Genomic DNA, 14,394 nt, shown 5'->3' on the forward strand with positions numbered 1-14,394 from the left:
TGTTGGGTTTATTCATTTTTTATTGCATTATATAAAGCATATATATATATATTATATATATATATATATATATATATATATATATATATATATATATATATATATATTATATTTTATATATATATATATATATATATATATATATATATATATATATATATATATATATATATATATATATATATATATATATATTTAGAGAGAGAGAGAGAGAGAGAGAGAGAGAGAGAGTACGTGGATATACATATGTATATACATACCTGTATGCATGTTTGTATGTATTTAGTCACTTTTTATTAAGTTACCAATTTTTGAAACTCATTGTTACGCCTATTTTTTAATTGTGGATCATTGCAACTCATGATAACTTATGTGTAAAGTGTCCTTTGTGAGACGTTACAGGCTGCCCTAGGGCAAGATCCCGTGCTGGCATAAGGCCATCTAAATCCAGAAGAAAAGAGAGAGAGAGAAAGAGAGAGTGCGAAAAGTCAAGGATTGCTACGTGTTATCATTCTCCTGTTTTCCTATCAGCAGAGAGGCCCAAATCCTCCCGAGTGACCTTCGGAGGCGTGGAGGAGTTGGTCGTACGCCGACGGGACAGTCCCCAGAGGCGCAGGGATCGAGCTGCCCTCAGGAAGTCCGTCCCACAGGCGGCCTCCTCTGGCCTCTCCGTCAGGGACAGAGCTAAGCTGGGTTCTCCAGACGGTGGTAAGTACAGTAATTCTGTCTTTGGTGGGATATGTATTTATATATATATATATATATATATATATATATATATATATATATATATATATGTATGTATATATGTATGTATGTATGTATGTATGTATGTATGAGTGTATTTATATTTATATATATATATATATATATATATATATATATATATATATATATATATATATATAGATAGATAGATAGATTTTCACAAAGAGAAAATCTCCATTACATTTCTTCCTAATTTGCAACGAAGGATTTCTGTGGAAATCGGCTCCAAAACAATTCGGAATTGACATCACTGTATGGCTTTATCATTTCCAATCATCCAGTATGTGTGGTGTATACCCTCATCTATCTTCTATAATAATAAAATCCGAATGGATCTTGTTTGTCCGGCCCGGGGGCGGGGGTAAGTAGGTGATCGGGATGATAGGGAAAACATGACAGATCCACCCTCCTCCTGAAAACCTGTGTGTCCGTCCAGGGTGGGGGCTGAGTAGGTATGGGATCAGGAGGGTAGGGAAGACATGACGGGCAGCGCCGCGCCGGGTACCAGCGCAGTGTAGCACACGCCATCAAGCTCGTAATAAAAATTTTACGGAAACGCTTGGGCCGTCGAGGTGAAGCATTTTCCATACATGTGTTAAAACTTTATTTTTCTATCTTAAACTGGGTGGTAGAACTTTGTTTCAAGCATCCAGATTTAACTCCCTAATTTTCCCTTTTCATTGTTATGAAATTTCCTTTCTTTCCTACTTTTTAGTCTTCTGTAAAAGAAAACTATTGTGCTGGCTTTGTTTGTCCGTCCTCAGATCTTAAAAACTACTGAGGCTAGAGGGCTGCAGTTTGGTATGTTGATCATCCACCCTCCAATCATCAATCATACCAAATTGCAGCCCTCAAGCCTCAGTAGGTTTTATTTTATTTAAGGTTAAATTTAGCCATAATCATGCTTCTGGCAACGATAAAGGACAGGCCACCACCGGGCCTAGGTTAAAGTTTCATGGGCACACAGCATTATACCGATACCGCCGAAGGATAAATCAATTTTCGGTGGCCTTGATTATGCGCTGTACAGAAAACTCGATTGCGCTGAAGAAACTTCAGCGCATTTTTTTAATTGCCTTTTTTCATTTCTCTTCACATAATACTTCAAGAAGTCCTTCTGTCATCAAACTTTTAAATCTTTCTTTTTAAGTATTCTCATATTTAGCTTAATCTTTTCTGCTCATACTTTCGTTTTCCTGCACGTCTTTCAAATAGTTATCTACTGCGTTCCATTCTTTACATTTTATCTCGGCTGACGTTCCCTTGCAGTTCCTTAGGATCGTTTAAATGTAGGCTACCTTCTGTTACGCATTCTGTCACATGAATATATTAATGACGATTATTAACACATAAATCACGCGTTATGGCAACTTTAATTATGTACGTGTAATTATGAACAACGATGTAACAGATAGCTGACATTATTATGAGATAATTTTAAAGGACTGTTTTGTTTGTTACCTTACCTGTGGGCCTCATTGTGACTTCCTGCCGCTAGAGAGTATAACCTCATGGTACTTTTTCTTGCCAACTGCATTCCTGAGTAATCGTTTTTATTTCTTTTAAGGCTGAAATTATATATATATATATATATATATATATATATATATATATATATATATAATATATATATATATATATACGTATGTATATATATATATACATACATATAAATAATATATATATACAAACATAGAATCTACTGGTAACTTTTCACCCACTTCTGAATTTGACAGGTATATGTTTGTATAAGCAGGACTAAACTTTTATCCTTTTCGTGGTCAGGTCGGTAACATAACCTACAGCAGTTCTGATACTCCGGATGCGGGTTCGAATCCTGCTACGGACGTCAGAATTCCTCCATATTCTTCCCATTTGGATCTCAGACTTGGTAGTGACAAACGCATCCAAGTTAGGAGAGCATTGTGGTTACACACACACACATATATATATAAATTTCTGACTCGCATCGGGATCGAACCCAGGTGTTTCAATTGAAAGACGAGACCGAAGCCTTAGGTACAGTGGTACTCAGGTTCCGACTTCTTTTATGACTTGTGTGGCTTGCTTGGCAGCGGTCTCGTCTTTCAATTGAAAGACCTGGGTTCGATCCTGATGTGAGTCAGAAATTTATTTCTGTTCCACGTGATAGTGTGTTATTATATATATATATATATATATATATATATGAAGTAATATATGCGTATAGTATGATGATACTTTTTATATTAAATGACAATTCACACAACAAATTGAACCATCCTTTTTCGATCTTATTATTTACTTTAAATATATATATATACCAAACAGAATTATATATATATATATATATATATATGTCCCAAATTAATGTGTGTGTGTGTGTATAAACTACAAAGGAATATATATATATATATATATATATATATATATATATAAATGAACAACCTCTTTGACTGGTCGGATCTTATTATTACATAACTGAGCCCAAATTTTTAAGGACTACACCAAACAGAATTACCATATACTAAGGAATGTGATGCTCAACTAAGCTTCCCAAATTAATAGGACGTCGGTTGCTTACTAAACTGGACAAAGGGACCTGTGAAAGAGAGAGAGATTAAAATACAGAAAAAATGAAGAGAGATAATAGAGGGAAAAGAGAGAGAGAGAGAGAGAATGAAGGAGAGAGATTAACGTCGAGTCGGAGAGAAAAGAAAGATACTGTGCAGTCAGAGAGAGAGAGAGTCAAAGAGAGAGAGAGAGAGAGAGAGGAGGGTGAATCAGGAGATTAACTGAGAGTGAGAAAGAGAAAGATATTGTGTGTGAGAGAGAGAGAGAGAGAAAGAAAGTTAGAATTTCGCTTTGTAACTAAGTCTGGGAACGAGAGAAAGAGAGAGAGATAATAACAGAAGATAGAGGGTGATGAGAATGGCAGGGAGAGATTAACAAACAGGTGGAGAAAGGCTGGGGTGCTGAAAGTAGAAACGAGAAAGAGGATGGGAGAGAGACTAACAGAGAGAGAGAGGGAGAGAAAAATAGAGAGGAAAATGGGAGAGAGAGAGAGAGAGGGAGAAAGGTTTAGATCTTCGTTTTCCATTTGAGGCGAAGAACGTCGAGTCGGATTCGGAGAAGAACCGACAAGACTTCCTTCAGAATCAGGGAGCTGTCAGAGCTGGCTGTCAAATTTGAGAGCAAGTGGATGAGCACCTTTCATAAAATTATGTTATTTTTCGCTTCGGTGAATCAGCAGTTACTTATTGTCGAGTATTTTACGTCAGCATATTGGTATTTAGTGAGGTTAATCTAGTTGATTCTCTTTCTTTTAGTCTTCTAGAGATCTCTCTCTCTCTCTCTCTCTCTCTCTCTCTCTCTCTTCTAGTTTTAAATGTATGGTATATGTTAGAATTTCGCTTTGTAATTTTACACTGACTGAAAGGTTTTCTCTTTTTACAGGATGGAAACAATGCAGTTTCTCTCTCTCTCTCTCTCTCTCTCTCTTATGTGCCTTTATATATATATATATATAATATATATATATATATATATATTTAATATATATATATATATATATATAAATATATATATAATGTAAAATGTGTGTGTGTATATATACATATATATGTGTATAATGTATATACACACATATACAGTATATATATATATATATATATATATATATATATATATATATATATATATATATAGATAGAGAGAGAGAGAGAGAGACTTAAGAGAGAGAGAGAGAGAGAGAAGAAGGGTGGGGTTATATTTAGGATGGATATAAGCAACCGCATTCTGTTTCAGTTAATGAAAACAATCCTTTCAGTCAGTGTAAGATTACAGAGTGAATTTATAACAGCTATATATGTGTCTGTCTCTCTCTCTCTCTCTCTCTCTCTCTCTCTCTCTCTCTCTCTCTCTCTCTACTGAATCTGAAAATATCTAAACTCAATACCATTATGCTGACGTAAAGCACTCGAGAGTTGTCAATTGCTGATTAAGTGAAGTGAAAAATAACATAATTTTATGACAGACGCTCATCCATTTGCTTTCAAATTTGACGGCCAGGTTTGACAGATCAGTGACACTTAAGGGCGTCTTGGGCGGTTCATCTCTGAATCAACCATGACGCTCTTCGACTCAAATGAAAAATGAAGAGGAACTAATTCTCTCCTAATCACGAATCTCTCTCTCTCTCTCTCTATTCTCTTCTTATTATTATTATTATTAATATTATTATTAATATGTTGTTTTTCTTTGACTATTTGTGTTCTAGTTTTAATCTCTCTCTCTTTGTTAATATTATTATTTATTATTATTCTATTTTATTTTACTCTCTGTCTTCTAGCTTTAATATATCTCTCTCTCTCTCTCTTCTAGTTTTAATCTCTCTCTCTCTCTCTGTTAATCTATTATTAATGTTCTTTTTCTTTTACTATCTGTCTTCTAGTTTTAATCTCTCTCTCTCTTTCTCTTCTTCCAAGCTGTTCTCTCTCTTTTGCTACCTCTCTTCTAGTTTTAATCTTCCTTTCTTAATATCTCTCTCTCCTCTCTCTCTCTCTCTCTCTCTCTCTCTCTCGTGCCTTTGCCCAGTATTATATTCAACCCACGCCCCATTAATTTGTGAAGCTTAGTATCTCAGACCTTATTATTTAATCATTCTTGTATTTTTGCGTAGCCTTTTAAAATTGGGTTCAGTTAAATGATAAAAATAAATAGATTTATATATATATATGTATGTATAAATATATATATATATATATATATATATATATATATATATATATATATATATATATATGTTAAAATTGATCAAAAGGCTCTCATGCTGTAGCATAGGTTAAGAATCCCTGTGGAGGATGGTTATTTGAGCCTTTCAAACGCTGTTGTGCCTCAGTAGACTTAATCAGTAAGTTGTGTACATGTCAGTTAGTCGACTATGGAGGGTTATATTTAGGATGGATATAAGCTTCGGCCTATGAACTTGGGGAAAGTTACATTTTATTTAAACTTGTATTTTTGGAAAACCTAAAGGATATTTACTTAATAGTTGTATATATATAGTTAGTATATATATATATATATTTATATATATATATGATATATATATATATATATTATATATAAATATATATATATATATATATATATATATATGTGTGTGTGTGTGTGTGTGTGTATGTATGTATGTATGTATGTGTATGTATGTATGTATGTATGTATGTATAACTGAATCACGAAAATATGGAACGTGATGAATATATAAATAAAGACAAAATCCACGAAGGAAAGAGAAACAATGGAGTGATGCAAGGCCTTTCGACTTATCGTCCCTTACTCAGCAGAATGAAGAAATATAAAAATAAGTTTACAAAGAAAGCTCATATAAATGACAGATAGGAATTACAAATGAAAAAATATGTACCTCTATATATGTGTGTATGCGTGCCTGTGCATTTGTACATTCATTTGAGAAGGGGAAAAAGTTCCCTCAAAAAATCGCTTGGCATTTGCTGTACTCATCGCGTGCTGTTGGAATACTTTCGGACCCTGACCAGATTTATAGAGAAGGGATGTGTGTCCACGAGGAAGCTATGGAAATTCACGTCCTAATCACGAATAATTGTATGTCTTACTTTATTATTATTATTATTATTATTATTATTATTATTATTATTATTATTATTATTATTATTATTATTGTTGTTGTTGTTGTCATTGTTCAGAAGGTGAACTCAATTCATATTGAACAAGCCCACAGGGGCCATTGACTTCCAAAGAATATGGTGTTCATTTGAAAGTAACAAAATGGTATTATTATTATTATTATTATTATTATTATTATTATTATTATTATTATTATTATTATTATTATTATTATTATTATTCGGAATATATGAAACCTATTCAAATGGAACAAGCCCACAATGGGCAAGGACTTGAAATTCAAGCTTTCAAAGACTATGGTGTTCTTCGGAAAGGCAAAAGGTAACGGGAAATACAGAAAGAAGAGATTAGGTATTAGAAAGGAAAAAATAAACTGCCAAATTAATAAATGAATAGATAAAAATGTAAGTCAATTATCAAGATACAAGGAGATTTGTTTTAGGGTGGTAATGCGTTGCATCTTCGCTTGAACTTTTGAGGTTCCAATTAGGAAAATAAGAAATTTCGATTAAAGGGAGAATGGGAGACATTCCGTTATTACTTATAATGCATTCTGTTTTCTTTCAAATGATGTGGTACAGATTCTAAGTCATTTTAGTTTTCTCTAAAATGACTTTTTCTGTCCGCCCTCAGATCTTAAAAATTACTGAGGCTAGAGGGCTGCAAATTGGTATGTGGATCATCCACCCTCCAAACATCAAACACACCAAATTGCAGCCTCTAGCCTCAGTAGTTTTTTATTTTATTTAAGGTTAAAGTTAGCCATAATCCTGATTCTGGCAACGATATTGGCCAGGCCACCACCGGGCCGTGGTTAACGTTTCATGGGCCGTATCTCATACAGCATTATACCGAGACCACCGAAAGATAGATCTATTTTCGGTGGCCTTGATTATACGCTGTTGTGGCTGTACAGAAACCTCGATTGCGCCGAAGAAACTTCGGCGCATTTTTTACTTGTTTTTTTTTTTGGGGGGGGGATCGTTGTAAGCAGGGATACTTGTTTGTCAGAACTCTCTATAGATTTCCTGCTTGAATTGGTTAAAATTGAATAAAATGCCCATAGCCATTATCCTTATCACGGCATAAGTAAGGATACCTGTTTGTCAGAATTAACCTTTTTTCGTCTTAAAATTGATCAAAACTGAATGAAATGCTGATAGCAGAAGAAAATGTGGATGAGCTTCATTAACGAATTACTTGAGCCACGCCTAGAGAACTCTCTTCTAGTCCAGACTAAACCTACTCATAATTCTGAACAGAATATACAAAAACATTCTCTCTCTCTCTCTCTCTCTCTCTCTCTCTCTCTCTCATATACCTTTCATAAACTTTTTTTTTCCTGACCCGATATCAACACACTGAAATAAATGAGATGATAATAGGGAATACTGACTAATGGAAGTGAGAAAATCACATACATTTACGCAGTATGCTCTTTCGTTCGCTTCCAATCTGACCAGATGATTGAATAAGCTCTTTCGAAAGTGAAGGAAGACCTCTTAAGAAGTCCGCCTTGGAGTTTATAGAAGGCTTTCCTTGCCACAAATCAAAATACTGTGATTCGGATGAGATTGGAGTGCTAGTGGTTTGTTTGACAGCCTCTCTCTCTCTCTCTCTCTCTCTCTCTCTCTCTCTCTCTCTCTCTCTCTCTCTCTCTCTCTCTCTTATCAGTACTGGAGACGTTAAGCAAACGAGAATAGGCAATTGCTGATTACACGAAAACCGACGTTGCGTGTACTTGACACTATCCTCTCTCTCTCTCTCTCTCTCTCTCTCTAGTGTAAATACTATTATTTGACGCGCTGCCAGTACGCTTGACAGTGCCTGTTACGTAGTGTGAAAGGAAATTGAGATGTGTTTATAAGGCAGTACGAAAATTATATATATATATATATAAAATATATATATATATATATATATATATATATATATATATATATATATATTAATACATATGTGTTTTTCAAGTACGCATTACTTGTTAAATGCTATTGTGAATGTGGCATCTATTACCTTAAGTCAACATGCTTTGTCTGGTAGCCTTGAATTAGTGTCAGAAACAGCTGTCAGCTTAAACGTCAATAAATTCAGCAGATGTAGCAATTTTTCATTTTTCTTTCAAAACTTCAACGTTGCAGAGTATGAACCCCATCCATACCAGTTTGAAGATGAACTCTCTTAATACCAATTGGTATTTTTAAAAATGACGTCGCGTAATATTCAGTAGGAATCGTACACAACTCATTTTACACAGCCAAGACGCTTTTTGAAACTGGCTCTACTTCGGTAGAGAAGAAAAGATGTCCTGGCAAAAGTTTATGTGAATTTTTATTTCATGCAGAAAGTAATGTCATGTTCTGATATAAATCTATTCCAAATATTGATAGCCAGTCAGGAGAAAAAATAATTACAGAGAGAGGGAGAGAGAGAGAGATTGCATTATTAATTTCCTGCAGACCTTTTGTTGAACAAACAGTAAAATTAAGTAAACTTAATTTTTGTCTTCATTTTCTTCAGATAACTTGCTTGAAATCTAAAAATGTTAAATATAATAATGTGAATCAGTCTGCAGTAGGTGACGCATCGTCAGTAATGAATTATAAACAAACTCTCTCTCTCTCTCTCTCTCTCTCTCTCTCTCTCTCTCTCTCTCTCTCTCTCTCATCAACAAACTTGCTTTCACAGAGTCCAGTATCAAAAACGTAATGCAAAGGAAACAAAAATTAAGAAACTTCTGATTACTCGAGGTGATAAAACACGTAATTTCATGCGAGATGGTGCCCTGGTTCCTTCTAATCAGGCAGTAGGATTTGGTAGGACTCTGATGCCGAAGGAAGTCTTTTTGCTGTTCGCGGACGAAATGAAAAGGCTCCTTTTGTCATCAATGAAGAAATCCTGATTCAAAGTCAGGTTATGTAGGCTTAGTACGATTAACAAATGTAGGAGGAACTTGATACAGTTTCGCAGTTCTGCTTGGTTATGTCATTGTATGTTCCCTCAAAATAAAAGAAGGTTCGATTATTCTATGAATAGATATCTACATACACAGTAGATTGTATAGTAGTAAGTAGACTATATATACATACTGTATATATATAATATATATGTATGTATGTATATATATATACATATATATATATATGTAATTTTTTGCTACATGCTACATTCGAAATATGCTGCAACTTTTAAAGCTATCTAAGTTTCCTCTTAAATAAATAACAATTTGTTACTGTACTCATCATTTTACTCCATGTTTAAATAGTCAGAAACAGGAAATCCTGTAATATAGAAAGAGAGAGAGAGAGAGAGAGAAATAAACTGAATCATCAAACTTGATTCTCTTTCAGCCTGTAACAGATTTTGCTTATGCATTGCATTCCAGTGAATGAATGTAAAACTGAATTATCCAGTGAAATCAGGACCCTTAAAAACCCTTATATACCATTACTGCAGAAGAAAGTCTAATTTGAGGGTTTGTCTCGTGTGACTTGTAAACTTTCGTTCGGATGCCAACTGTTGACCATTTCTGGTCTTTAGAAATAAGTATTCATATGGGTTAGAATGCCTCTTGCTTATTATGTTTATGATTATTTTAGAGACCGCAAAAATCATTTTCTTCATTGATAAATAATTATAGCTTTGTTTTATCTTGAGATTTCTCTTATTTTTTGGAGTTGAAGGTAAATAGGCAATAGGCAAAAACAGTTTCTCTCTCTCTCTCTCTCTCTCTCTCTCTCTCTCTCTCTCTCTCTCTCATAAAATAACCTTTATTAACCCAATTTCAGTAATTTGAGGCAAAGTAAGTGAAAATAAGCAGGTGCTAAATATGTGAAGTGAAAATTTACATAAATGTATGCCAGATGTTAGCTGTTTTCTTTAAATTTGGCTGCAAGAGTTGATATCACTCTTAGGTTGAGGAAAGTCATGTGAGATTATCAAATGTCATAAGACTGTCCTCATCATAAAATTGAAAGACTTATTATAGAAAAGACTATTAATTACTAGGAAGTTTTATATATTATGTGAAGAGCTTTACCTCTCTCTCTCTCTCTCTCTCTCTCTCTCTCTCTCTCTCTCTCTCTCTCTCTCTCTCTCTCTCTCATCTGTAACCGATATTGTTTGTGATGCACATCTTATTAACGAACGTCTGAAAAGCGTCAAGAAGTATTAGTCCTGCTTATTAACCTTACTGTTGTGTTAACTTCTGAATGGTTTATCAGTTATCAAATAAACAGAGATATCTGAAAACATAAGGGGATGGATGACCTTGAAATGGTTTTTAGAAAGGATCGGATAACAAAGGTTCCTGTATATATATATATATATATATATATATATATATATATATATATATATATATATATATGATATATATATATATTTATATATATACACGTATATATATTAACACCATTCCCTCTTAATGTCTTGAATTCTTCACACTTTTGGATACGCTATATATATATGCAAATTAAGAGGGTATTTATACCAGACAGTTTTTGTAATTTACACATTCCATTTTAATGTCTTGAATTCTTCACACTTTTTGATACGCTCGTCACTGCAAAGTTAAGAGGTTTATTTATGTTTTTACAATTACATGTATATATATATATGTATATATATATTTATATATGTAAGTTTATGTTATGTCTTTATATATATATATATATATATATATATATATATATATATATATATATATATATATATATATATATATTATAATATATAACCATTTCCTGTCTTTAGAAATAAGTACTATTAAGGGCTTGAGTACTTCTTGCTCGTTTTACTAAATATTTTTAGGAGAATAAAATAATTTCCTTCGGTATGAAATCATTTTAGCCTTATCTTGGTAATCCTGTTATTTTTGGGAGCTGAATGTAAAACTAAACCATAGAAATGGTAATATAAAAAACATTTCTCTCTCTCTCTCTCTCTCTCTCTCTCTCTCTCTCTCTCTCTCTCTCAGCAATTTGAAGTAAAGTGAATGATAATTGATATGTGAAGCGAAGATTCACATAAATCCGTAACAGACGTTCAGCTGTTTTCTTCAAATCTGGCTGCAAGATTTAATCTCTCTAAAATTGAAGGAAGTCTTATTATGGATTTCATGTCAAATTGAATATGACATTTTCCCTAATTAATTAAGAAAGCTTCGATTATAAAAAGCTGTTAATCCGAAGAAGAATTAAAGTTGTATATGCAAATGCTTTTCCTCTTCCAGTAATCTAATAAAACGATATCTAAAAAAACAGGGAATTATATATATGTATATATAATTCCCTGTTTTTTTTAGATATATATATATATATATATAGATAGATAGATAGATATTTAGTGTTTGTGTTTGTGCGTACGTACAGCATTACACATTCTATCCACTCATGAACATACAACCCTCTTGCGTTTTCAGATATCTTTTTATTAGAGAACAAACAAATCTTTTTAGAACATGCACAAAAATATCATTAATAAGCTGGACAAATACTGCAAGACGCTTTACAAGTGTCTTGGTAAAGAAGCCCTGTACAGGGTTGGAAATATTCACTTTCAGCGTCCCATGGAAGGTACAGAAATTTTTTAGGGTTTTTTTCTTATACCAAGTGCATTTGCATATTTTCCCCTTTCCATTTACGTGTGTGTGTGTTTTTTTTAGCTGGCCAATCCTCTTTCCAGTTATGTGTTTTTTTTTCTTTCCAATTTCTTCCATTTATGTGTTTTTTTTTTAGTTGGCCAATCCTCTTTCCTCTTTCCATTTATGTGTTTTTTTAGTTGGCCAATCCTCTTTCCATTTATTTTTTTTGCCAATCCTCTTCCATTTTGTTTTTTTTTAGTTGGCCAATCCTCTTTCCATTTATGTGTTTTTTTTTTTTTAGTTGGCCAATCCTCTTTCCATTTATGTGTGTTTTTTTTTTGGCCAATCCTCTTTCCATTTATGTGTTTTTTTTTAGTTGGCCAATCCTCTTTCCATTTATGTGTTTTTTTTAGTTGTTTTTTTATGTGTGTTTTTTTTTAGTTGATCAACCTTCCATTTATGTGTTTTTTTTTAGTTTGCCTGGTCTTTCCATTTATGTGTGTTTTTTTTTTAGTGCCAACTCTTTTCCATTTTAATGTTTTTTTAGTTGGCCCTTCCATTTATGTGTTTTTTTTTAGGTTAATCTTTCCATTTATGTTTTTTTTTTAGTTGGCCAATCCTCTTTCCATTTATGTGTTTTTTTTAGTTGGCCAATCCTCTTTCCATTTATGTGTTTTTTTTATACAATCTTCCATTTTTATGTGAGTTGGCCAATCCTCTTTCCATTTGTGTGTTTTTTTTAGTTGGCCAATCCTCTTTCCATTTGTGTGTTTTTTTTGTTCCAATCTCTTCCATTTATGTGTTTTTTTTTATCATTCCTCTTCCATTTATGTGTTTTTTTTTCAATTTTCCATTTATTTTTTTTTTAGTTGGCCAAGTTGCACTTCCATTTATGTGTGTTTTTTTTAGTTTTTTTTTTTTAACAATTCTTTCCATTTATGTGTGTTTTTTTTTCCTTCAACTTTTTCCATTTATGTGGTTTTTTTAGTCATCAACTTTCCATTTATGTGTGTTTTTTTTAGCAGCCAATCTCTCTTCCATTTATGTGTTTTTTTTTTTAGTTGGCCAATCCTCTTCCATTTATGTGCTGCCAATCCTCTTTCCATTTATGTGTTTTTTTAGTTGGCCAATCCTCTTCCATTTATGTGTGTTTTTTTAGTTGGCCAATCTTCTTTCCATTTATTACAATCCTCTTTCCATTTATGTGTGTGTGTGTTTTTTTTATTGATCAACCTTAAAGTTTGCCTGGTCTAAGGGTGTCCTTAATGTATATTTCAGCACGTCCAGTAGGGGTTAATCGGATATGTATGACAAGCAAAACTGAATACAGATAGAGAGAGAGAGAGAGGAATGAAAGAGTGCTGTTCACATCGCTTCAACTATCATTCAAATTAACGGTTTTTATTTCATTTTTCTTTATTTTGTGGGGAAGAAATATAGTTAACGAGTACAAGTTTGGCTGTCATCAACTCCTGCAGCCACATTTGAAGAAAATGGCTGAGCACCTGGCAATCATATATGTGAACGTTCTCTTCACATATTACATAATGTATTTTTCATTAACGTTCTCTCTCTCTCCACAAGTTTATCAAAAGAGAGAGAGAGAGAGAGAGTGATTGAGTTGGTTACCAACACAATAACAGCCACCACGAATATAATAATAGTGTTTGGGATTTCTAAAATTCCTCTCTCTCTCTCTCTCTCTCTCTCTCTCTCTCTCTCCACAAGTTTTTCAAAATCCATACAACCATTTTGTCATTCTCTCTCTCTCTCTCTCTCTCCACAAGTTTTTCAAAATCCATAAAACCATTTTGTCGTCACCTCTCTCTCTCTCTCTCTCTCTCTCTCTCTCTCTCTCTCTCTCTCTCTCTCTCTCTCTCTCAGATGTGAATGTCTGTACTTGCATTTGCGTGGCATTGTAGCTAAAATTGCTTACGCTGAAGTTATATCAAGCAGCACCGCTTAAATTTTATGACATCATTTATGACGTCATATCGACACACAAAATGCCGCACTGTGGAACTCAAATTCTAAGTGGAAATGTTGACATCACCCAGACAGGGTTATGAAAACTGATTACATCCAATGACCGATTTTTGGAAAAGATGCATCCATCATTCTCCTGGCGATTGCCGTCATTTGTTTGGAGAGAGAGAGAGAGAGAGAGAGAGAGAGAGAGAGAGAGAGAGAGAGAGAGAGAGAATTAAGAGTAGAAACTGGTTGAGTATTTAAATCTGGCACAATTTATTAGTATTATTATTTTATTATTATTAGGAAAAAGACCTTCTTTAATACAGGTTTTGTTAAACAAAATGAGCGTTTACTATATTAAATAAATGCTGTTGAAACTGCCATTTTGTTTAACAAAACCTGTATTATTATTATTATTATTA

General features: G+C 33.3%; 1 protein-coding gene across 13 annotated transcripts in view; it reads left to right on the forward strand.

Annotated features, from left to right (window-relative positions):
• Positions 1 to 14,394, forward strand: part of Schip1 (Schwannomin interacting protein 1) — a 459,616-nt gene that overhangs the window by 349,173 nt on the left and 96,049 nt on the right. For 8 of the 13 annotated variants that reach the window (XM_067100968.1, XM_067100970.1, XM_067100969.1 and 5 more), the window contains one exon: positions 532 to 708. In XM_067100968.1, coding sequence (XP_066957069.1) covers positions 532 to 708 — 177 coding nt within the window. The remainder of the gene's footprint in view (positions 1 to 531; positions 709 to 14,394) is intronic. The other 5 variants (XM_067100974.1, XM_067100972.1, XM_067100971.1 and 2 more) reach the window with 1 other exon arrangement.

Source organism: Macrobrachium rosenbergii, chromosome 56 (assembly GCF_040412425.1).
Source record: "Macrobrachium rosenbergii isolate ZJJX-2024 chromosome 56, ASM4041242v1, whole genome shotgun sequence".
NCBI classification, from domain to species: Eukaryota; Metazoa; Arthropoda; class Malacostraca; order Decapoda; family Palaemonidae; genus Macrobrachium; species Macrobrachium rosenbergii.